At 46.9% G+C, this 26650-nt stretch overlaps 1 protein-coding gene across 1 annotated transcript in view; it reads right to left on the reverse strand.

Annotated features, from left to right (window-relative positions):
• Positions 1–7356: 7356 nt before the first annotated feature.
• Positions 7357–26650, reverse strand: part of LOC132833872 (potassium channel subfamily K member 1-like) — a 34283-nt gene continuing 14989 nt past the window's right edge. The window contains exons 2-3 of the mRNA XM_060852519.1: positions 17458–17853; positions 7357–11159 (exon numbers count right to left, since the gene is read on the reverse strand). Of these exons, the coding sequence (XP_060708502.1) occupies positions 10894–11159; positions 17458–17853 (662 nt within the window). The 3' untranslated portion in view covers positions 7357–10893. The remainder of the gene's footprint in view (positions 11160–17457; positions 17854–26650) is intronic.

Genomic DNA, 26650 nt, shown 5'->3' on the forward strand with positions numbered 1-26650 from the left:
ACCAACACCTCCAACCTTCTTGCAACATTCAACACTTAAGCCTGGGGAAAACTGCTCAGAATGATCCTCTGTACTAAAGAATCCATAGCAATGGCACAGTCCACACCTGGGGGCAGAAATCCAGTGGCCAGGCTATCTCAGTGGATCCAGTGTACCCGACAAGACACTGCCCCATGCCAAGGGGCACACAGTGTGACTAGGGCTAGAGCTCACATCTCTGCTGCCTGTTTGCTCTTACACATGTCAGGAATATGTCACATATATCAGGCCTGTACATTCCTGATTGGTGGACAGCTGGGAGGCAGTGAGGAGGGGAGGGAGATGGAGAAGTGATGGAAAGGATGGAGAGTTTGAGAAGTATGGAGGTGGAGAGGTAGAGATGCGAGAAGGGGAGGGAGGTGGAGTGTTGAGGGAGAGGTGGAGAGTTGAGGGGGAGAAGGGGAAGTGGAGAGTTGAGGGAGAGGTGGGGAGGTGGAGTGTTGAGGGGGAGGTGGAGAGGTGGAGTGTTGAGGGGGAGGTAGGGAGGTGGAGTGTTGAGGGGGAGGTGGGGAGGTGGAGTGTTGAGGGGGAGGTAGGGAGGTGGAGTGTTGAGGGGGAGGTGGGGAGGTGGAGAGTTGAGAGGGAGAAGGGTAGGTGGAGTGTTGAGGGGGAGAAGGGTAGGTGGAGTGTTGACGGGGAGGTAGTGAGGTGGAGTGTTGAGGGGGAGGTGGGAGGTGGACTGTTGAGGGGGAGGTGGGGAGGTGGAGTGTTGAGGGGGAGGTGGAGAGTTGAGAGGAAGAAGGGAAGGTGGAGTGTTGAAGGGAGAAGGGTAGGTGGAGTGTTGAGGGGAGAAGGGTAGGTGGAGTGTTGACAGGGAGGTAGGGAGATGGAGAGTTGAGAGGAGAAGGGTAGGTGGAGTGTTGAGGGGGAGGTAGGGAGGTGGAGCGTTGACGGAGAGGTAGTGAGGTGGAATGTTGAGAGGAGAAGGGTAGGTGGAATGTTGAGGGGGAGGTAGGGAGGTGGAGTGTTGAGGGGGAGGTGGAGTGTTACGGAGTAGGATGGGGAGAGTTGAGATGGGGAGGTAGGAGGTGGGAGTTGGGGAGTTGTGAGGGGTGGCAATTTAAGAGGGTGTGTGAATGGGGAAGGGGGAGAGGGTGTGAGGTGGAGGGGTGGGTATTTCTGTTTGCCTGTTGCCATGATGATCTCATGCACAGTGTGAGAGAAAGTCTTCCTGGAAAATAAAGGGGTTTTGTTTAAACTGGGAAAATTTTATAAGCAAACAACGTTACCGGGTGTGCATTAGGTACCAAGTTAGAAAGTCAAAGAATGGTTATTTCTCTTGCCCATTAAGACAAAACGCCAGTCACTGTTTCATTTGGGAGTTCTGCAGGATTCCTACTTGAGGCTGGATGTATTGAGCAGTTGCTCCTGAGGAAGTACAAAGGTGGTTTAGAATTGTTAAAAGTATCTAACTTTAGTGTCAGGAACTTAGTAAGAATTCCAGACCAGACGTATTTGGTAGTTTGTAGCTGAGTAAAGTTCAGCTCCAGGAAGGGGCTGTTAGATTCTCTGGATTGAGAGTTGGAGCTGTAGTAACATTTAGCCTGATAGAAAGTGATAGAGAAGGGAATGCTGCCTGGTGTGATCTGAGAAAGAGGTGCTTTGGGGATTCATAGGATTAATATTTTTACTGTGAATTTTGAAATCTTTAACAGCACGTTGTATCTAAATTGGTTGACTTATTTTCTCTTTGTTCGTTTTGCATAATAAATTTCTGTATTATTGTAAAGCCCAAATCTGCAGCATTCTGTCCTTGTGTTTCTGTGAGAGATGTTAAAAACTAATATTAAAAAGAACCTGAAAGAACTGCGGACACTGGAAATAGGAAACAAAATCAGAAATTGCTGGAAAAACTCAGCAGGTCTGGCAGCATCTGTGGAGAGAAAATGGAGTTAACGTTTCGAGTCCAGGGACCAGCTTGAGTTCTGAAGAAATGTCACTGGGACTGAAACATTAACTCTGTTTTCTCTCCACATATTTGGAAAGGCAAGGACTGATTCGGAATAGTCAACATGGATTTGTGCGAGGGAAATCATGTCTCACTAACTTGGTTGAGTTTTTTGATGAAGTAACAAAGAAGATTGATGAGGACAGAGCAGTAGATGTGATCTATATGGACTTCAGTAAGGCGTTCGATAAGGTTCCCCATGGGACACCAGTAAGCAAGGTTAGATAGCATGGAATACATGGATGCTGGCAGGTGGGGCTAGATTAGGTTGGGATACGTGGTTGACATGGATGGGTTGGACCGAGGGGTTTGTTTCCGTGCTTTACATCTCTATGACTCTATGAAATGTTGCCAGACCTGTGGGGTTTTTCCAGCAACCTTGGTTTGTGTAAATAAACAAACAAAAACGATCAAGCCAGATGAGTGTCTGGGATCTGTCTTGTCCAGAAATAACATCAGCTGGGATCATAAGACCATAAGATACAGGAGCAGGAATTGGCCGTTTGGCTTATTGAATCCGCTCCACCTGTTGGATCATAGTTGATATATGACAGGGGGCAGAACATGGGAGGCTGACCAGCATGGTATACCCAAACAATTCCCCACTTTGAACTCTTCAAGTGTTCAGTCTCCTCAGTTTTAAAAGCTGAGCAAGGTATTTTATTCCAGCTTGATCTGTCAGAGATTTGATTTTCAGCCTGGACATCACCACTGACTGAATATTCAGCACTCCTCTTCAAAACCATGATTCATGGCTGCTGCCTTTGTCACCTTGCTAAGGAGTGGGAGGTGTAAGATAATGGAGCTACACGATTCTCTCCTCCACCATCTCCACAGTTCAAATAATACAGTATCTACAGCACAGAAACTGGCCGTTCAGCCCATCTGCTCTGTGCCGTTCATTCTGTTCTGCATGAGCCCCATCCCCTGAGCCCGCTGTTCAGACTAAACAGTGCCGAATGGAAATGTTATACAATCTCCGCAAGGCTGTCATTTCATCCCTCCACTGCCCACTCTTCCATAATAACAGGGTGACAAAAATTAAACCTGATTTCCTGGCATTCCCTTTGTTCAAGGAATGTGGACGTCACTCGGCCAACATTTATTGCTGTGGAGAAAGATGACGGCGAGCTGTCATCTTCAATCACTGCACTCTGTGGGGTACAGGCACCTACAACAATGTTAGGGGGAGAGATCCAGGGGTGGATGATATTGAGAAAATGGTGATATAGTTCCAAGTCAGGAGGGTGAATGACTTGGAGGGGAACTTGCAAGGAGTGGTGTTCCCATGTATCTGCTGCCCCTGTGCTTCTAGATGGAAGTGGTCACATGTTTGGAAGGTGCAGTCTCAGGATCTTTGGTTAATTTCCTGTAGATAGTACACACTGCTGCGAATGAGTGTCGTTGTTGGAGGGAGTGGATGTTTGTGGATATGGTGCTAATCAAGGGGGTTTGCTTTGTCCTGGATAGTGTCAAGCTTCTTGAGTGTTGTTGGTGCTGCATCCATGCAGGCAAGTGGGGAGTATCCTGTCGCCCTCCTGACTTGTGCCTTGTCGATGGTGGACAGGCCTTGGGGAGTCAGGAGGTGAGTTACTTGATACAATATTTCTAGCCTCTGACCTATTGCTACAGCCACTGTATTTCCATGACCAGTCCAGTTCACTTTCTGGATATTTCCACCCCCCCCCCACAGGATGTTGATAGCTGGGATTCAGCAATGGCAATTCCAAGGAGTGATGGTGAGATTCTAACCTTTTGGTTATTGCCTGGTTTTTGTGTCTCCTAAATGTTACTTAGCAATTGTCAGCTGAGCCTGAATGTTGTCTGGGATTTGCTGCATTAGATCACAGATTTCTTCAGTATCTGAGCAGTCATAAATGGTGCTGAACATTGTACAATTATCAGCAAACATTCCCACTTCCAACCTTATGATGGAAGAAACGTCATTGAGGAGTCCTGAAACTGAGGTGACTGGCCTCCAATAATCTGCATTTGTGCCCATGTATGGAGAGTTTGCACCCCAATACCCATTGATTCCGGTTTGGCTAGGACTCCTTGATGTCACACTCGGTTGAATGCAGCCTTGCTGTCAAATGGCTGTCACTCTCACCTCACCTCACCTCAGGAATTCAGCTCTTTTGGGCCAAGGCTGTAATGAGGTCAGGAGCTGAGTGACCCTGGTGGAACCCAAACTGGGCGTCACTAAGCAGGTTATTGCTTAGTAGGTGCTGCTTGATAGCAGTGTTAATGAGATCCTCCATCACTTCACTGATGATCGAGAGTAGACTGATGGAGCAGTAATTGTCGGGTTGGATTTGTCCTGATTTTTGTGTACAGGATATACCTCGGTAATTTCCACTTTGTTGAGTAGATGCCAGTTTCGTAACTGCACTAGAACAAATTGGCGAGGGGATTGGCAAGTTCTAAAGCAAAAGTCTTCAATACTATTGCTGGAATATTGTCAGGGCCCATAACCGTTACAGAATGTAATGTCTCTCCCAGTTGGAATCACATGGAATGAATTGAATTGGCTGGTAACTTTAATAGTGGAGTCCACTGGAGGAGGCCAGTTTGAATCATCCACTCAGCACCTCTACTTGAAGGTTTTTGTGAAGGTTTCAGGCTTATCTATCGTACTGAGGTGCTCGACTCTTCCATCATTGAGGATGGGATATTTGTGGAGCTTCCTTCTCCAGTGAGTTGTTTAATTGTCCAACACCATTCACGACTGGATGTGGCAGGACTTCAGAGCTGAGATCTGATCTGTTAATTGTGGGATCACTGAGCTCTGTCTATCACTTGCTGCTTGTGCCATTTGGCATGCAAGTAGTCCTGTTTGGTAGCTTCACCAGGTTGACACCTCATTTTAAGTATGTCTGATGTTGCTCCTGGCATGCCCTCCTGCTCTCGGAGAAAGTGAGGACAGCAGATGCTGGAGATCAGTCAAGAGTGTGTTGCTGGAAAAGCACAGCAGGTCAGGCAGCATCCTGGGGAGCAGGAGAATTGACATTTTGGGCATAAGCCCTTCATCAGGAGTGCTGCTTTTCCAGCACCACACTCTCAATCATGCTCTCCTGCACTCTCCATTGAATCAGGGCTGATCTCCTGGCTTGATGGTCATGGGTGAGTGGGGGGATATCCCAGGCCATGAGGTTACAGATTGCGCTGGAGTACAGTTCTGCTGCTGTTGATGGCCCACAGCGCTGTATGGATACCCAGTCTTGAGTTGCTGGATCTGTTCAAAGTCTCTTCTATTCATCACGGTCTTAGAGCTACAAAGCACAATGGGGTGCACTCTCAATGTGAAGGTGAGACTTTGTCTTCACAAGGACACTGTGGTGGTCACTCTTACCGATCCTATTATGGGCACGTCTATCTGCAGCCAGCAGATTTAAGGATGAGGTCGAGTATGTTTTTCCCTCTTGATGGATCCCTCATAACCTGCTGCAGACCCACTGTAGTAGCTATGCCCTTTTAGATGCAATTTGCTCGATCAGCCTCAGTGCTTCCTCTAAGTGTTGTTCAATATGGAGGAGCACTGTTGCATCAGCTGATAGCGGACGGTATGCGGTCAGCAGCAGCAGGTTTCCCTATCAATGTTTAACCTGATGCCTTGACACTTCATTGTGTCTGGAGTCAATGTTGAGGAATCCCATGCCACAGTGCCACCACCTCGGCTGGGTCTGTGCTGCCTGTGGGACAGGTCATATCCAGGGTTGGTGATGGTCTCTAAGGTATGATTCCAAGAGTAAGACCATGTCAGGCTGTTGAGACAGCTCTCACAACTTTGGCAGTAACTCTCAGATGTTAGTAAGGAGGACTTAGGAAGGTGGGCCAGTGGGACTATTTTTCTCATTGTTATTTCTGGTGTCTAGGTCAATGTCAGGTGGTCCATTTGATTTCATTCCTTTATTGAGACTTCATAGCGATTGATACAACTGAGTGGCTTACGCAGCCATTTCAGAAACCAGTTGAGAGTCCACCATATTGCTATGGCTCTGGAGTCACATGTAGGCCAGACCAGGTGAAGATGGCAGATTCCTCTCCTTGAAGGATATTATTGAACCAGATGGGCTTTTATGATAATCTTTACTTGGCTATCATAAGACCAGCTGTTAATTTCAGTTATTGACTGAATTCAAATTTCACTATTTGCCATGGTGGGAATCAAACCCACGTCCCTGGAATATTAGCCTGGGCATCTGGAATTACAAATCCAGTCACATTACCAGCAAATCATTTCTCCAAATCCTGGTCAACACTGAGATAACAAGAAACTGAAGCCAGTCCTTTGATCTTGTTTGTGAATTCTGATTAGCTGATAGTCAAACAGAAGCTTCTGGAAGTACAATGCGGGTGTTAGTGAGAACAAAATCCAACATGTTTGTATCTCATTGTCCCACATACAATCATTGTCGAGTGAAACCCCATCTCTGGGAGGGAAGATGGCCTCATAACAGTTAATGCCCATTGTCTCCTCACACCAGGGCTGCAGAGGGGATTTCAACAGTTAAAGCCCATTCCACATTTACACTGGGAGTGGACAGAGGTGTTATAACATTATAAATCCAACACCTTCCAAACCCACAATTATTTCCATCTGGAAGGACAAAGCCAGCAGATACATGGGAACACCATTACCTATGGGTACCCTCCTAGCTACTCATCACTGTCGCTGGGTCAAAATCCACGAATTCTCTCCCTAAGGGCATTATGGGACTACCATACAGCAAATAGACTGCAGCAGTTCAAGAAGGTGGGCAGCACAGTGGCACAGTGGTTAGCACTGCTGCCTCACAGCGCCTGAGACCCGGGTTCAATTCCTGACTCAGGCGACTGACTGTGTGGAGTTTGCACATTCTCCCCGTGTCTGTGTGGGTTTCCTCCGGGTGCTCCGGTTTCCTCCCACAGTCGGTGTGGACTTGTTGGGCCGAAGGGCCTGTTTCCACACCGTAAGTAATCTTTTAAAAAAAAGGTAGCTCACCTTCTTGAGGGCAACTAGGGATGGGCAATAAACGCTGGCCAGCCAGTGACACCTGGATCATGAATGAATTTCTAAAAAGTAGTGAATTGTAAGCAAAGCCCTTCGGACCATGCTGAGATTATGAGGCGGTATATAAGTGAAAATCTTTCTCCAGTGGGTTAATGCCATTGGTCAGCAGAGGATTGTTTAGCTTGCAGCTTCCAGCCATTCACACTCATACCATCAAAGATCGGCTTTCATCATCGAGGAACCTTGGGTAACAGCAATCATCGTCACTTCCGATTAAAATTATATCAAGGCCTTTCACTCCGTATGCAAGATCCTCTCCAAAGCTTTTGAAAGAGACAGATATGAAGGCAGCAGGTGTGAATTGTTAAGCTGGTTTATTTCACAAGTCAACAAATAGAGCAATATAGATGCTGGGACACCATTGGTACACACAATGTTACATACAATATAAAAATAACAGACATGCAACACTGCCCTACACCAGTGGGCCACTTTGTTTGACTTCAACAAAGAAACACCTAATTATCCTTTCCTATATTTTCCTTCCGAACCTGGAAAGCTTATCCTCTGTTTAAAGCTCTGACTAATTGGTTGTGACTGTCTACCTTTAACTTCCTTCCTTGCCCGGTGTTTACATCATTGCCCCCAGAGAGGGATTCTCTACACTCGCCATGTCTGACAAACTCTCCCTGCGTTCCGAACTCCTTCCCTTCCATGGCAAGTGGCAGCCCTCCTTGGAGTCTCTCACTTACAAAACACGACACAAACAAAATTAACAGAATAAAATACTGCAGAGGCTGGAAATCCCAAATAAAAACAGAAAATGTTCCTCAAGGCCATTCAACTAAAACATTAACTGTCTCCACAGATGTTGCCTGAGCTGTGGAGAATTTCCAGTTTTTTAAAAAAATTAATTTACTTATAAATAAAATGGACTTCAGAATTTTCAAACCAGTGGAATATTATTCAAGTGGAGTTGGTTTTTAAAGCAATTATTACACGTTTGCAATGCACATCTTGGACTGAGGTAAAGCTTTTGAAATGGCACTAATAAAAAGATTCAAATAAAGGCAAAATACTGTGGATGCTGGAAAACTGAAACAAACACAGAAAATGCTGGTGAAACTCGTTAGGCAGAGTGCCTAGGCAGAAATTGAGGTGTGGTTCCTCAAGCTTTCAGTGTGTTTCAATCTTACAGCCTCAAGGTCTCAATATTGAACTCACTAACTTCAGAAACTCATTGTGAGAAAAATGAAGAAGAGGAATAAAATGCTCTTCTCTCCCCTCACTACTTCATCATAGGCGTGTCATGTTTGTCCCAGAGTCATAGAGATGTACAGCACAGAAACAGACCCTTCGGTCCAAACTGTCCATGCCGACCAGATATCCCAACCCAATCTCGTCCCACCTGCCAGCACCCGGCCCATATCCCTCCAAACCCTTCCTATTCATATACCTATCCAGATGCCTCTTAAATGTTGCAATTGTACCAGCCTCCACCACATCCTTTGGCAGCTCATTCCATACATGTACCACACTCTGCGTGAAAAAGTTGCCCCTTGGGTCTCTTTTATATCTTTCCCCTCTCACCCTAAACTTATGCCCTCTAGTTCTGGACTCCCCGACCCCAGGGAAAAGACTTTGTCTGTTTATCTTTGTGTCTTGTTTACTTTGTACTTAGTAAAAAGGACCAACTCTCTGCTTTACACACTAATTTACCCCCTTTCTTTTCTTTCTGTGCTATTTAAAAACCCTTTACATCTATACCATTTAACCCTTTTGCTCCTCCTCTACTTGGGACAAAAGTATTTTAAAAACTATTTTCTTTCACCTTGCAATTCTGTGGAAGAGTCATACCGGACTTGAAACATTGACTGTTTATCTGTCTCGACATGCTTCCAGACCTGTTGAGTTTCTCCAGCATTCTCTGCTGTTATTGACAAAAAGATCTGTCTCGTAAAATCCATGGCTCTGCCACCTTAGTTTAGCCTCTAGTCCTTGAATCGAGCTGGTTTCATGATCTTCACCCAGCCTCAACCCTTCCTGTCTCAATCTGGCAATGGCTTTCTACATGGGGTTGAGTATTTCTGAATGGGAGACAGCAGCCAGGACCCCGATCAGCCAGTTCCTGGGTCAACCCAGCCTTGTCAACTGCACAGTGGATTGGATGTGGCAACTGAGATTAAATTTGCTCCCCTTGGGCCGTGCCCCATGAATAATCCAACTCAACACTGTCACTTCAGTTCCATCCCTGTGAAACTGGGCAGAGCGAACATGGTGCGGCCTTCCAATGTCTCCCAGCTCAGACAGCAACTGGGGTCCAATTTATTACAGCACTTTGGTTGCCATGTTAACAGGAGCCTGTTAGACACCCAGAACTAGGCCCCATTCAAAATGGGCAGCACTCTCTGTGAAGAACTGCTTAAAATATCGAGCAAAAAGAGCTTAACCAATTCCTTTCAGTATGTGTTTGGTTTTTCACATCTTCACACGAGGTAGAATTTCAACATAAGACACAAACATTATTCCTTAATACCAAAATGATAAATGAAGGTGTTTGACAGTTGTTTTGAGGAATCCAGTCAAATAGTTTGTTTTTCTTGTACACCGACATCATTTCCCCTGTTAAACATCATTTAACTTTATATTTTAAAAAAATTAAAAAGCAAAAACGTTGAGTATTCAAGGGTGAACATCCAGCACCTTTTTTTCCAGAGTATAGCAGTTAGAAGGACCGACGGGAAACGGACTGGGGCTGGCTTTCTTCAGTGGCTCACGGGGTGAACAGTTCATAAAATCAATCGAAAAGACAAACGGGGGGGCGGGGATGGGATGTTGGCTGTGAACTCATACAGGACAACATCGGTAAAGGATGGGAGCTGTGCTGTTCAGAGGTATGGAGAACTCTGGACGGATTCTGCCTGGTGTATGGTGTTCAGACTTGGATACTGCACTCAGGAAGGATAGACCAATCGTGGATAATGTGCAACTCAAATTCACCAGAAAGACATCAGAAGTAAAAGGGATATATTATAAGGTCAGGTGGCAAAGATGAGGTATCACTTTTGTACAGATCCAAAAGATTTAGAAGACTAGTTTTTTTTAAATATTGGAAGGATTTGCTGGCAGAGACAGAAAGATGATTTTTTTTTCCTCAGGGGGAATGAAGGACAATGGGACCTAACATTAAAGTTAGAGCTAGGTCAGTCCTGCAATCATGTCAGGAAGCATCTCATCACTCAAAGGGGAGGGGGAGTCTCTCCCCAAAAAGAGTGTGGATTCTTGGGGCTGATTGGAGCTTTCAAGTCTGCAATCGAGAGATTTTGTTTATGGAGATAAGGACCTGAGGGGATATCGAAATGAGCAGGGTAAATGCTGTTGAGACATAAATGAGACAAATCTGTGTAATGGATCAGGAAGGAGGGGATAACAGGCCCAGTCTCATTTTCTAATGAGGCGCAGGCACCATAGAAACAGGCGTAGGTTATTTCCAAATATTGGACCCCACCTCCCAGAGTGAAGGAGGCTGTTTGAACACTGTCAGCTTATTTTCCCTCCCTCACAACGAATATTACAAGTAAAATAAGTATTTTGCCAAATCATTAATAATTGCATCTTCTTCTAATGGGGGCAGAATGCCCTAGTGGTTAATCTTGTATAACTACTTCGCCTGAGGGAAACTGATGTAGACATTCTTGGCAACTATCACGGTGCTTTTTACTTCAAGGTGACCTGAAAACACACTTCCCTTACCCTGGTTTCTTTTCCTTAACCTGATTTGTGCTTCTTGCCCTTTTTTAAAGGCTGGTGAGTTGCTTTAGATCCTACACTAATTACATGCAGATTTGCTTCATGACATGATGGAAGGATTGGCCAATGGTGTTTTGGAAGGGGACTAAGTGAGAGCCGAGGGTCACCGGTTCACAGGCTCCTCTGTAAACTGATAGCTGGCCACTGGGCCTGGAGAAAAGGCCTCGTTGAGTTTCTGCTGTTCCCTGGTAATAGGCACAGAGTCCGTAACCGAGGGAAATGAGAGCTGATCGTGGTCTAGAATGTTCTGTTCATCCTCCAGCTTGTCTTTCTTCAAGTAGAAGATCCTTTTAAATTCCTTGAGCTTCTGCAGCTCACAGAAGGTTTCCAGGACAACAAGCACAGCCGTGAGGCCAATCATGAGGTACACTGGAGAGAGAGAGAGAGAGAGAGAACCAGTGAGAGAGAGTGAGAGAGAGGCAGATTAGTTATTTTTAGATACAATTAAGTATGGATGATTGAAGCATGGCTCGAAATAAAATTGTTCATTCGCCAGCACTTTCTTTTCCCTGAAATGCTCATCAAACACTGTCAGTTACAGCCTCTGGGTCTCAGACTGGATATTCAGTGGGGGCTGCCTCTTGTATCTGGAGGCTCAGCACTCGTCCAGTATGTACAAGGTAACAGTCAGGAGTGTAACAGAGTACTCTCCACTTAGAGGCACAACAGAGCTGTACAGCAATGTAAACAGACCCATCGCTCTAACTCGTCCACACCGACCAGACATCCTCAATTAATCTAGATTTGGAGATGCCGGTGTTGGACTGGGGTGTACAAAGTTAAAAATCACACAACACCAGGTTATAGTCCAACAGGTTTAATTAGGAGCACACTAGCTTTCGGAGTAATGCTCCGAAAGCTAGTGTGCTTCCAATTAAACCTGTTGGACTATAACCTGGTGTTGTGAGATTTTTAAATTAATCTAGGCCCATTTATAGAGTCATAGAGATGTACAGCATGGAAACAGACCCTTCAGTCCAACTTGTCCATGCTAACCAGATATCCTAATCTAATCTAGTGCCATTTGCCAGCACTTGACCCATTCATATACCCATCCAAATACCTCTTAGATGTTGCAATTGTACCAGCCTCCACCACATCCTCTGGCAGCTCATTCCATACACGTACCACCCTCTGCGTGAAACATTTGCCCCTTAGGTCTCTTTTATATCTTTCCCCTCTCACCTTCAATCTATGCTTTCTCGTTCTGAGGAGGAAGGGCTGGACATCTTAAAATGTATAATGGTGGATAAATCCCCAGACCTGATCAGGTGTACCCCTGAACCTTGTGGGAAGCTAAGGAAGTGATTGCTGGGCCCCTTGCTGAGATATTTGTATCATTAATCGTCACAGGTGAGGTGTCGGAAGACTGGCTAACATGGTGCCACTATTTAAGAGGTAAGGCAAAGCCAGGTAACTATCGACTGGTGAGCCTGACCTGTGACGATTAATGATACAAATATCTCAGCAAGGGGCCCAGCAATCACTTCCCTAGCTTCCCACAAGGTTCAGGGGTACACCTGATCAGGTGTTGGGAATTAATCCACCATTATACATTTTAAGATGTCCAGCCCTTCCTCTCCTGTAATATGGACATGTTTCAAGATGTCACTATCTATTTCCCCATGTTCTCTAGCTTCCATGTCCTTTTCCACAGTAAATACTACGCAAAATATTCATTTAGCATTTCCCCCATCTCCTGCGGTTCCACACAAAGGCTGCCTTACTGATCTTTAAGGGGCCCTATTCTCTCCTTAGTTACCCTTTTGTCCTTAATGTATTTGGAGAATCCCTTTGGATTCTCCTTAACCCTATTTACCAAAGCTACCTCATGTCCCCGTTTTGCCCTCCTGATTTCCCTCTTAAGTATACTCCTACTACCTTTATATTCTTTAAGGGATTCAATCGATCTATCCTGTCTATACCTGACATATGCTTCGTTTTTTGTCTTGACCAAACCATCAATTTCTTTAGTCATCCACCATTCCCTATACCTACCAGCCTTTCCTTTCACCCTGACAGGAATATTCTGTTGCTGGACTATCGTTATTTCATTTCTGAAGGCTTCCCACTTCCCTGCCATCCCTTTACCTGCGAACATCTGTCCCCAGTCAGCTTTTGAAAGTTCTTGCCTAATACTGTCAAAATTGGCCTTCCTCCAATTTTGAAATTTGGCCTATCGATCCAGTCTATCCTCTTCCATCACTATTTTAAATCTAATAGAATTATGGTTGCTGGCCCCAAAGTGCTCCCCCACTGACACCTCAGTCAACTGCCCTGCCTTATTTCCCCAACAGTAGGCCAAGTTTTGCACCTCCTCTAGTCAGTACATCCACAGACTGAATCAGAAAATTTGTCTTGTACACACTTCACAAATTCCTCTCCATCCAAGCCTTTAACACAAAGCAGCTTCCCCTTGGATGAGCACATCTACAAGATGTTCAGTACCACCCAGGAGACAGCCATTTGTTGGATCACACTCGTGTCATTAGACTAGCATTACATCGATGGACAGCACTGAAACAGGCCACTCAGCCTTAATTGGTTACAGTCAATTTACACACTCCACAGGAGCCTTTAGCTATTCCTCCAGCCTCATCAGCAGAACCTCTGATCCTTCCTCCTCCATGTCAAGGTATGTCACTTATATTTGCAGTCATCCACGATACACTGTGTAGAAGCAATGAACCTGAAGTGGTCTTTGGATGCATTAAAAAAAAAGCTTTAAAAATGCGATTCATTCATAACTTCTTGATGATTAAAAGTTCCTTCTGGGAGGGACAGCAAGAATGGCAATCATTCAGACACTTGGAAATCTCATACCCGAGACAGCAAGGCACTGTGTAAACAAACATTGGGAAACTGATTGAGAGCTGTCAGTTGGACAAGGGCTCAGGAGTTTCAATGATCTAATGGGAATTGGCTTAGAGCCCAGACAACAGGACGGAGGCTTGGCTCAGAGCACAACCATCCAGGGGTGACCCTCCTGAACCCCAGCGTGATTGACAGGCTCTGCCTACCTGAGCTTTGCTGCCATTTTCACTTTGTTTGCTCCGACAATGAGGTTGAAAGCAGGAAATGTACAGGGTTGCCCGGAAACAACAGAGATTAGGTGAATCAGGTTGATCATTCATAATCTGAAACCGGCAGGATGAGCTGCCTGTCTCCCTTTAATGCCCTCACATTCCATCTTTATTAATGATCAACTCCCTCTGATTAGATATTTCACTTAAACTTCAAAGAGCAAATGGAACTTTGGCTGAATGCCAGACCAGAAAGACAATACTTAAAAAGCGCACTACTCCCTCAGTACTAACGCTCTGACAGTGCGGCACTCCCTCAGTACTGACCCTCCGACAGTATGGCACTCCCTCAGTACTGACCCTCTGACAGTATGGCATTCCCTCAGTACTGACCCTCTGACAGTGTGGCACTCCTTCAGTATTGACCCTGTAACAGTGCAGCATTCCCTCAGTATAGACTCTCCGACAATGCAGCACTCCCTCTGTACTGACCCTCTGACAGTGAGGCATTCCCTCAGTACTGACCCTCCAACAGTGCGGCACTCCTTCAGTATTGACCCTGTAACAGTGCAGCATTCCCTCAGTACTGACGCTCCAACAGTACGGCACTCCCTCAGTCCTGACCCTCTGACAGTGCAGCACTCCCTCAGTACTGATCCTCTGACAGTGCAGCATTCCCTCAGTACTGACGCTCCAACAGTACGGCACTCCCTCAGTCCTGACCCTCTGACAGTGCAGCACTCCCTCAGTACTGATCCTCTGACAGTGCAGCATTCTCTCAGTACTGACCCTTTGACAGTACCGCATTCCCTCAGTGCTGACCCTCTGACAGTGCAGACTCCCTCAGTACTGACCTTCTGACAGTACAGCACTCCTTCAGTACTGACCCTCTGACAGTGCAGCATTCCCTCAGTGCTGACCCTCTGACAGTGCAGCACTCCCTCAGTGCTGACCCTCTGACAGTGCAGCACTCCCTCAGTGCTGACCCTCTGACAGTGCAGCACTCCCTCAGTGCTGACGCTCCAACAGTACGGCACTCCCTCAGTCCTGACCCTCTGACAGTGCAGCACTCCCTCAGTACTGATCCTCTGACAGTGCAGCATTCTCTCAGTACTGACCCTTTGACAGTACCGCATTCCCTCAGTGCTGACCCTCTGACAGTGCAGACTCCCTCAGTACTGACCTTCTGACAGTACAGCACTCCTTCAGTACTGACCCTCTGACAGTGCAGCATTCCCTCAGTGCTGACCCTCTGACAGTGCAGCACTCCCTCAGTGCTGACCCTCTGACAGTGCAGCACTCCCTCAGTGCTGACTCTCTGACAGTGCGGCACTCTCTCAGTGCTGACCCTCTGACAGTGTGGCACTCCCTCAGCACAGACCCTCTGACAGTGCGCCACTCCCTCAGTGCTGACCCTCTGACAGTGCGGCACTCCCTCAGTGCTGACCCTCTGACAGTGCAGACTCCCTCAGTACTGACCTTCTGACAGTACAGCACTCCTTCAGTACTGACCCTCTGACAGTGCAGCATTCCCTCAGTGCTGACCCTCTGACAGTGCAGCACTCCCTCAGTGCTGACCCTCTGACAGTGCAGCACTCCCTCAGTGCTGACGCTCCAACAGTACGGCACTCCCTCAGTCCTGACCCTCTGACAGTGCAGCACTCCCTCAGTACTGATCCTCTGACAGTGCAGCATTCTCTCAGTACTGACCCTTTGACAGTACCGCATTCCCTTAGTGCTGACCCTCTGACAGTGCAGACTCCCTCAGTACTGACCTTCTGACAGTACAGCACTCCTTCAGTACTGACCCTCTGACAGTGCAGCATTCCCTCAGTGCTGACCCTCTGACAGTGCAGCACTCCCTCAGTACTGACCCTCTGACAGTGCAGCATTCCCTCAGTGCTGACCCTCTGACAGTGCAGCACTCCCTCAGTACTGACCCTTTGACAGTACAGCACTCCCTCAGTACTGACCCTCTGACAGTGCAGCATTCCCTCAGTGCTGACCCTCTGACAGTGCAGCACTCCCTCAGTACTGACCCTCTGACAGTGCAGCATTCCCTCAGTGCTGACCCTCTGACAGTGCGGCACTCCCTCAGTGCTGACCCTCTGACAGTGTGGCACTCCCTCAGTAGTGACCCTCTGACAGTGCAGCACTCCCTCAGTACTGACCCTCCAACAGTGCAGCACTCCTTCAGTACTGACCCTCCAACAGTGCAGCACTCCCTCAGTACTGACTCTCTAATAGTACGGCACTCCCTCAGTCCTGACCCTTTGACAGTACAGCACTCCCTCAGTACTGACCCTCTGACAGTGCAGCATTCCCTCAGTGCTGACCCTCTGACAGTGCAGCACTCCCTCAGTACTGACCCTCTGACAGTGCAGCATTCCCTCAGTGCTGACCCTCTGACAGTGCGGCACTCCCTCAGTGCTGACCCTCTGACAGTGTGGCACTCCCTCAGCACAGACCCTCTGACAGTGCGCCACTCCCTCAGTGCTGACCCTCTGACAGTGCGGCACTCCCTCAGTACTGACCCTCCGACAGTGCAGCGCTCTCTCAGTACTGACCCTCTAACAGTGTGGCACTCCCTCAGTGCTGACCCTCTGACAGTGCGGTACTCCCTCAGAACTGACCCTCCGACAGTGTGGCACTCCCTCAGCACTGACTCTCTGACAGTGCGGCACTCCCTCAATACTGACCCTCCATCAGTGCAGCGCTCTCTCAGCACTGACCCTCTGACAGTGTGGTGCTCCCTCAGTGCTGACCCTCCGACAGTGAGGCATTCCCTCAGTACTGACCCTCTGACAGTGTGGCAATCCCTCAGTACTGGCCCTCCGACAGTATGGCACTCCCTCAGTACTGACCCTCCGACAGTGAGGCATTCCCTCAGTACTGACCCTCTGACAGTGTGGCATTCCTTCAGTATTGACCCTGTAACAGTGCAGCATTCCCTCAGTACAGACTCTCCGACAGTGTGGCACTCCCTCAGTAGTGACCCTCTGACAGTGCAGCACTCCCTCAGTACTGACCCTCCAACAGTGCAGCACTCCCTCAGTACTGACTCTCTAATAGTACGGCACTCCCTCAGTCCTGACCCTTTGACAGTGCAGCATTCCCTCAGTGCTGACCCTCTGACAGTGCAGCACTCCCTCAGTACTGACCCTCTGACAGTGCAGCACTCCCTCAGTACTGACCCTCTGACAGTGCAGCATTCCCTCAGTGCTGACCCTCTGACAGTGCGGCACTCCCTCAGTGCTGACCCTCTGACAGTGTGGCACTCCCTCAGTGCTGACCCTCTGACAGTGTGGCACTCCCTCAGTACTGACCCTCTGACAGTGCAGCACTCCCTCAGTACTGACCCTCTGACAGTGCAGCACTCCCTCAGTACTGACCCTTTGACAGTGCAGCACTCCCTCAGTACTGACCCTTTGACAGTGCAGCACTCCCTCAGTACTGACCCTTTGACAGTGCAGCACTCTGGTGCCTGTAGCAATGACGACTGATTGAAACCCATCAGCATTGAACTCAGGTTTTGTGGAGAGAAGGTCTGGGTGTTAATTATTGATTGCACTAGATCTTTAAGGTCTCTTTGCAGGCTCTGGGTGAGACCAGCTAACCACAATATGTCCGCTGCCCATACTCACCGGTTATTCCCAGCTTGTACAGCTCACGGAACCGCTGATGGCGCACCTCCCCAGGAACATAGTCTCCCAGGCCAATGGTGCTGAGGGAGATGAAGCAAAAGTAAATGGATTCCAGAAAGTTCCAGTCCTTTTCCAGGGCACAGAAGATGGCTGCCGGGATGAAGAAGAAGCAGGAGGTGACGATTAGCCCCAGGATCACGGCGTGGACCAGTGCGACGGTTTGCTCGGCGTAGCCCCAGCGAGTGTGGATGTACTGGACTGGCCGCCTGCTCACGTGGACCATGAGCCGCTGGACAATGGAGGTGAGGACCAGCAGTGTAAAGGGAATCCCCAGCAGCGAGTAAATGATGCAGAAAGCCTTGCCACCATCGGAGAGAGGCACCGTGTGACCGTAACCTGCAACAACAAAAGGACATGTCCATAACTCCAGGTGGCCATCCAATCGGAGGGCAGCCGCACCCACCAGATGGGAATGGGGCATTTACTGTGTTATGAAGTAGACCAGACCCTTAAAATAATTCAAGGTGGTAGTCTAGACCCTAACATTTTCTTATGTTAAAGGCAAATGTAAAGTACTGTGTTCCAGATGCAATGACATTGGTCAAACTAATCAGCTTTGAGCAAAACACAATTTATTTAAGTACTATAGTTAAATACAACCAAAGAAAGATGAATTTAGCATAACTTAGCCCTATTGGAAAACTTAACAGAATAATAGATACAGTAACTATTACTAGTTAACTGTTCCAATATAGTCACGTCCCATAAGTGCACCCCGATGTAGATTCTCACAAGCAGTTTCCCATTCAGGAGGTGAAAACACATCAAGGGAAAACTCAGAGAAAGTAGCTGCAAGGAGCAACTCACTGAAGCTCCCAACTCTGTGGAGACCGCAGTAGCTCTGTTGCTGTTGAAAAACCAACACCCAGAAATCCTAATCTGCGAGAGCTGGCCAGACCCATTCAGACTATTACAAACATTTCCCAAGCCTTTTACTCAAATTGTCTTGACTAGTGACCTCTCGTTCACTCTCTCTCTTAAAAGAAACCAGGAAAGAATAATCTCCTAAACTTACAGCATCATCACACCTGCTCCTTTTACACAACAGTCAACTATTACCCAGGGCTGCACAATCTCCCCTTACCCCACTACACAATCCCCAGATGCTGGTCAGGATTTCCAAACTCCAACGTCACGCCCTCCCCCTCCAGCAGCACTTTCCAACACTGCCCCTCTCTCCAGCACCTCAAGGTTGAGATTCCAAGGCCCTTACTGTCCCAGTATCCTGACCACCACAGCCATTGGTAACCCAGGAAAATAGGCAAAGAAAGGGGGTTCCTGGCAGAGCCGCTTACACCCAGGAAACACTTGCAGCAAGTCCAACGGCCTGGGAACGGAGGATGGAGGGGGTCCAACATTTGATTGTGGGGGATCGGTGGGGGGGGGCGTGGTTTGTTGCTGATGAAGAAGGGTTAGACCAGTACACAGGCCACCATGGTAACCAGGACAACCATGTCGGATGGACATGTTTGTGCAAACTGAGCTCTTTCAACACGCAGGAGATATGATGCTGTACCAGGCCACCCCCATCACCCCTTGAAAATCACCCCCTTCAGGTCCTGTCACTTGTTCTGACCTTTGCATGTCATTCTAGGCTGCCTCCTGTAACACCATTCACAACCACAGGATACCCCAATGTATCGATAGCAAATTAAGCACTATCCTTTTCTGTTGTGCAGGAGTGGACTTGTGCTCAGCAAGATCCCACAATCAGCAACCTGATATCGTCCAGATAATGTGTTGCATTGGTCAAGGGGCAAACGTTGACCAGAACTCCTTGGAAGGAATTCCTCTGCTCTCCTTTGAAATGCTGTGTCAGGGAGAAGAGTGAAGCTGGGTTCAACTCTTCACATGGGAGACATTTGACAGTGTGGCATTCCTGCCGAACAACGCTCAGGTTTTTTTTGAACCCCGTGACCTTCGACCCCAAGGGCAGAGGAGTCGGGATGACAAGCGCTGGAGATGACATCGGGGGGCTGGATTAATTATCTAAGTTGATCCGAGTGACCTGGGCCCCATTAAGGAACCAATCCCACTCCAACAGTACACCAACGCACACTGTCTGTGCTCGATAAACAACTGTACCTTTACCACTCCAGCACTCCACATTCCTGTCCAAGAAAACTCCCATCAGAATAAAATGAGCCCTCCATCTTATCAGTACTCACATTTAGAACAATTTCAACATAGAGCCAATAATGTCATCTTTGTGAACGTACCAAAACACAGAAATAACCACTACTTGTTCATACCAAAATCCAGTAACAACTTGCATCTCCCATGTTTTCAGTTCCCCTCACAGCCTATCTCTCTCTCTCTGTCTGTAATCTTCATCGATCTCTAACCTGCTGCAGTTCCACAGACTTCCAAAATCTCTGTGCTCCGAGAAATTTGGCCTGTTGTCAATCCCGAGTTGAATGGTTCCGCTGGTGGAAACCTTGCTCTCAAGCAACTTGGGCCCTCAAACTCTGGAACCCCCTCACCCTTCTTTCAAAATCTCCCTCTTGGTCACCTGCCCATAAGTCCATTTGTTTGTCTCACTGTTAAACGGCAATTGATAACTCCCCTGCAAATCACCTGGGGATGGTTTACTGATGTGAAAGGTGCTATGTAAAGGTATATTTCAGGACTTTTGTTTGTGTCCGGTCAACTTGACTCTTTCACTGGAGCAGAGCAGCTTGTGGTGACCTCTCTCTGATTTATAAAATCACGAAGGGTGTCGATAAAATGAATCACAAAGGTCTCTTCCCTCGGACTGGGGGGTTCTAAACTAGGGGCATATTTTTAAGGTGAGGGGAAAATGTTTTAAAAAGGACATGAGGGACAATAATTTTACAGATGGTGGTTTGTGTGTGGAATGAACTGTCAGAAGGAGTGGTGGATGTGGGTACAGTTACGATGTTTAAAAGACACACGAATACCAAAGGTTTGGGGGGATAATGGGCCAAATGCATGCAGGTGGGACTAGTTTAGTTTAGGGGCAAGGTTGGTATGGACGAGCTGGACCGAAGGGTCTGTTTCCATGCTGTACGATACTATGACTCTATTCGCAAACCTCCTGCAGTACTCATTGTGAAGATCAAGTTGGAGTTAATATACAGACTGGCTGATGTGGACTCCAAGCTGATTGTTCTGTTCATAGCTCAGGGAGTAATGTGTTGTCTGAGGTACTGTCTTTGACAGTGGTCTCATATACCCTCTGAGGCAGATGGAAACAAATCTATCAGAGCAAGGCATTGTCCTGCCCAGTGTTATACTGGCAGTGTTCCATCCATCTTGACATAAGCTGGTTCGTGTCATGGTGATCAACTGTGTTAGGCATCATCTAGCATGGCTTAGGAGACTCCACCCCACTGTCCGCTCCCCTCCAACTCTGATGTCGTAACCTCTGCTGCAATGGGTTGCAAAATGTACCATTTGTTGGCCTCTCTTTTCTCTAGACCTCTTTTTGGCCAGCTGTGTTTTTTTCTTTCAGTTAGCCTTTTCTAATGCCCTTCCAAACAGTCAGCTCTCAGAGGTGGCAGTCATCAACAGATGCTTCCCGACGTTCCGTGTCAATGTTCCCAGTGTTCATATCCCAACTGGAGGTGTCGCTGTAACAGAAGGAGGGATGCCAGGGTAAAAGTTCATTTTGTACGAAGATTCTTTGTGTGTGACATCTTAAGGTGTGATATCTTATCCACCCTGAAGGAAGTCACTGAGCCAGCAGGTATGTTGCTCGCTTTGTAATGAGTATATGCGGATGGAATTTATACACTCCACGATCAGAGTTAGAGACTTTGCAATGCCAAAAGATGCCAAGCAGATCTGTCTGAGACAACGAGCGTGGAACCTGTTCAGCTTTTTCTCTGATCTAGCATATGTTGTCCAGGCTTCATTGTTGCCAAGGGATACATTGAGTGCACAGGCTTGGTGAAGTGGGTTGATCTCAGCGTCAAATGACAGATTGCTAGTGATTGCAGAACCTCGGTATGTGAAGCTGTTGCATCATCTCATGTCACATTGTCAGTGCTGCTAGACGGTGATATGACAACATTCCTGAGGCTGATGGTGAAACCAAACTCTTTACATTTGAGAGGATCTGCCCATTTGATGTTGTGCTCGTCAGTATGTAATGCTAATACTATATCTTCGGTGTACCACAAAACTCTGAGTCCATCATTGTCCTGGACTTCAGGTGAGCAAAACCGAACAGCAGCCTGTCCGTTCTGGTGTGCTGGGGATCCGGTAAATCTCAAAGGATTCCAATACTCTGACACCAATCATGTTTCATACAGAGGAGATCACATTGAACAGCTTCAGTGGACAGCCAAATTCGTCAAGAGCTTGTATAGACCAACCTTATCCCTCAACCCTCCCCTTAGAAACAGATTCTCTCTTTGCTGTTTGTGGCAGCTTTCTGCGTGTAAATTGGGCCCTACGTTCCCAACCTCATGACAGTGACTACACACCAAATGAAGGACTTCATTGGCAGTAAAGGTATCCTGCTGTAATGAAAGGTGCTATGTAAATTCTCTTCTTGATGCTGTTTAATTCACAGTCTGAGCAGCTGGTGCCAGTCATGTTTTATACGTTGCTATTTTCAGCTTCAAAGCCTATGGGTGTGCTGACCTATTGGACGGACTACAGTTTTATAAAGAATTCATCAGCTTTAAGGGCATCGGGTCAACTCAAGCTTGGCCAAGGAACAATGCAGATGCAAGCTCTTTCTTGATGGATGGCCAGTTACAGAGTGTCAAATCTGATTGAAGGTTAGATACACGGAAGTACTCAACTATTGGCTATAAACTTAAAAAGTCTCAACAACAGAACAGAAAATGGCCAGTTCCTTTCATAGTAATCACTTTCAGCTTTAAATGTACCTGATGATGAACTAAACACGTGCCGTGTGGGTAAAATGGTTCGTTTGACCTCAGGGTAGGTCAGTGGAATTAACTTGGTCCCGGGAGAAATGAGAGACAGATCAGGAGAGCATAAAGAAGAGAGTGAGAGTAATACAGAGGAGGAGAGGATAAAGGGGAGAGTGTGAAAGAGACAGAGGAGGACAGTGTAAAGGAAAGTGTGAAAGAGATAGAGCGGTGGAGAGGGTAAAGAGTCTGACAGACACGGATGAAATGAGAGTTCCCAATTTAATGAAATATTAAAGCAGACCATATTACCGGAGGCTAGGAATATTGCAGGATTGAAAATGTGTTGCTGGAAAAGCTCAGCAGGTCAGGCAGCATCCAAGGAGCAGGAGAAAGGTCCAACATTTCTTTCTGAAAATTCAGTCACACCTGTCCCAGTTGCCAAGTTGCCAAGACCTCTTCAGGGCTCATGCCCGAAATGTCAATTCTCCTGCCCCTTGGATGCTGCCTGACCTGCTGCGCTTTTCCAGCAACACATTTTCAGCTCTGATCTCCAGCTTCTGCAGTCCTCACTTTCTCCATATTGCAGGATTGGCCTGGTATGGTCAAGAGTTAAACAGGAAACGTTGGGACACAGCAGAGGGAGATTGGAAAGGGTGTTCAACTCATCTGTTGAGCTACAATAAAAAAAAGGTCATTTGACAGGGCATTGGTTTACAGAGTCTGCTCACTTTCTGATTGGCCAGTGAAAGGTAGAGTGTCTAAAGGGTCGACCTGTCAGCTGACCAATGGCAGAGAGTCCTGGGTCATTTGATGGCCTGGAGCTCATGAGATGAGACCTTAAGGGCGATTCAGTCCCATTTGGGAACCCAAACCATGGAAAGGGGAGTAGGAAATTAGGAGAAAGGGGAATTAGGGGAGGGGGGACTGAGGGAAAAAAGAAGAGGATTGGGTTTGGGGGAGGGGGATTTGTGGAGAAGAAAGTATTGGGATTGGAAAAAGATAATTGCGAGTTAAGGAAGGGAAGAGTAGCTGCCACACTCTCATTCTAGAGGATCAATGACCTGTTTGATCTATGATCTGTTTGGATCATACCTATCTTACACAGAGGGTTGAAAGTGATTGTGGGGTGAGCAGTGTGGGGGAAGGGCAGAATGTGGTCTCTGCAGAAGGTTTGAAATGGGAGAGGTGGGGAAATGGGCACCTATATTCTCCTTGCCCCACCTCAGATGACCTCTCCTCGTAAGGCAGCAAAGGGTAAACACTGCCTTTTGTGTTTCCATAACCCCTGCGTCCTTACTTGGTGTTCTGAGCAAACATTACCCACTCCGCCTCAACTCAATCGGCCAACATCACCAGAAGAATTTAAAGTCTGTGTATTTGTTCACTTGCTGTGCACAGCGTGCCTACTGAGTATTCCTAACTCAACAAAGGGAGAAAGGATGTGACTTGGGAGTTGCCCACTAGCTTCTGGGGGAGTGGTTGGTGAATAGATGGGGGAATGTTAATGTTGATGGCCATCAGAAGGGAAGTGCCAGTGAATACAGGGTGAATGGCGAGGGTGATTTCCCTAGCACTGGTGAGTTCAAAACTATGGGAGATATTTTTAAGGTGAGAGTCGAAAGATTTTAAAACGACACGAGGGGCAACTTTGTTTCCACAGAGAGTGGCTCGCACTTGGAATGAATTTCCACACAAAGTGGGGGATGTGGGTACAGTAACAATGTTTAAAAAACATTTGGATAAATACGTGAATAGCAAGGGTTTGGAGGAATGTAGGCCAAACACAGGCAGATGGGACTAGTTTGGTTTGGGAACATGGTTGGCGTGGACTGGTTGGACCGAAGGGTCTGTCTCTGTGCTGTACGAACCATTAGGAACAGCTTCTTCGCAGAGGGAATTTGCCACGCCCTGAAAGGCAATGGCTGATGTACTTGGCAACTGGGACAGGTGTGACTGGATTTTCAGAAAGAAATGTTGGGCCTTTCTGGCATTAGCCCAGCACAAATTAAACAATGAGGAATGATTTAATCGCCATCAGCTGATGGTGTAAAGAAGGTGGAGGTAAAAATGAATTTACAATTTACATGACACACCAGGAATATATTTATGTACTTAAATATTTACACATGTATGTGTTCATCAGTGACCATTTAAATAGGTGTGTACTTGAACATTATGTCCCTTATGAGTGTGTTTGTGTGCACGTGCCATTACATTTGTGTTTATATGTGTACAAATGTCGGTGTGTGCTTTCTGAACAGTTTTGTATAAAATCCTTGAATTAACCTGGTTAAAGATTGGGAACGAGGCCAGATCAAAGCTTGCTCTCTCTATGGTTCAGCTGTTCTGTGTTTGATTATCCTTGTCCGTTTACTATTGATGCTGCCTGTGCTGACTGGGTTTGGGGTAGGTATGAGCTCAGATAGAAGTTAACAAGCTGGAGAAAGAATTGAAAGGTAGACTTGAAGCATGGAGCAGACATATTAAAACATTGCAAATAAAGCTGTTACATACATAGAAATTAGTGTCATCTCTGCCAAGATCTGAAGTAGACAATATACAACACATTGCCCTCTCTCCCTCAGATAGACTGAGGGATGAGCCGGAGTCATTCTGCCTTCTTTCTACCACCTTCTTTATTAAGTGAAGAAACATTATTGGAGTTCTGAAGAGGAGTCACTGGACCTGGAAAGTTTACTCTGATTTCTCTTCATCGATGCTGCAAGACTTGCTGAGTATTTCCATCAATTTCTGCTTCCAGTATTATTGGGGTTGACTGCCCAGCCCAGAGTGAGTGAACATATCTCTGACCAGCAAAGCATTTGCAGTTACGTTATACCTTTGAGCACCCTCAGGATTTCCAAAGCACTGTGCTGCAAGATATACTTTGTGAAGGGTGGTCATTTGTACTAATGTAGGAAATAGGTGGGAATAGCCTCCACATGTGCTCAATGTTTCTGTGCTCCAATGTAACGTAAATATCAAAATAAAATCAGAAATTGCAAAGTAATAATTCAGTAAAGTGTAGTTCTAGGTAGCTTTATCCAGAGACAGAAACTGCACTTAATGAGGTGCAATCATCATCATCAGTGCCTCTGTAATCCTCCGTAATGTGACTTGGGAAATGAGAAGTTGCTGATGATTAACAGCATAACTTTATACAGTCCAGTCTCCAACAACCTGATCAGCACGATGGCTGGGAGAGACTTGATGGGCTGAATGAACTGTGTCTGCTCTAGAACATTCCGGATAGTGTGGGGTAGTGGTTAGAACATGATTGCAACAGACAAGATGACAACTCGAACTGAAAAGAGTTTAAAGGCTTAAAGCAGAATGATACCAGGGCTTACTGAAGCAGCTCATGTCCAAATGCAGCAAGACCTGGACAATATTCAGGCTTGGACTGATGAATGGCAATAACACTTGTACCACACGTGTACCAGGCAATGACCATCTCCAACAAGACAATCCAATCACAGCCAATTGACATTCAGTGGTGTCATCATCACTGAATCGCACATTACCAACACCCAGGGGCTTATCATTGACCAGAAACTCTGCTAGACATTTTGTACAAACACAGTGGTCACAATAACAGGTCAGAGATTAGGAATCCTGCAGCGAGTTACTCATCTTCTGACATCCCATAGCCCATCCAACGGCCACATGGCACAAAGGAGGAGTGTGATGGAACATTTCACTTTTGCCTGGATAGGTGCAGCTCCAACTTGACACCTTCCAGAACAAAGCTGGATTGACAGCTGAGAAATGTGTTGCTGGAAAAGCGCAGCAGGTCAGGCAGCATCCAAGGAGCAGGAGAATCGACGTTTCGAGCATGAGCCCTTCATCAGGCTTATGCCCGAAACGTCGATTCTCCTGCTCCTTGGATGCTGCCTGACCTGCTGCGCTTTTCCAGCAACACATTTTTCAGCTCTGATCTCCAGCATCTGCAGTCCTCACTTTCTCCCCGCTGGAAGACACCACATCTACAAACATTCAAACATATCCACCACCTTTAAAATCCCCTCCCTCCATCACATTGTGGACTGATATCAGTGTGTACCATCAACAAGACGCACTATAGTAACTCAAGGTTCATTAGACAGCTCCTCCCAAACCTATGACCCCTACCATGGCCTGTAGATACATGGAATGGCCAACACATTGCTCTCTCTCCCTCAGACAGTCTGAGGGATGAGCAGGAGCCATTCTGCCTTCTTTATGCTTACTGGTTGAGGGATAAATATTGGCAGGATATCAGGGGGACTCCCTTGGTCTTCAAA

The sequence above is a fragment of the Hemiscyllium ocellatum genome, chromosome 3, assembly GCF_020745735.1.
Source record: "Hemiscyllium ocellatum isolate sHemOce1 chromosome 3, sHemOce1.pat.X.cur, whole genome shotgun sequence".
NCBI classification, from domain to species: Eukaryota; Metazoa; Chordata; class Chondrichthyes; order Orectolobiformes; family Hemiscylliidae; genus Hemiscyllium; species Hemiscyllium ocellatum.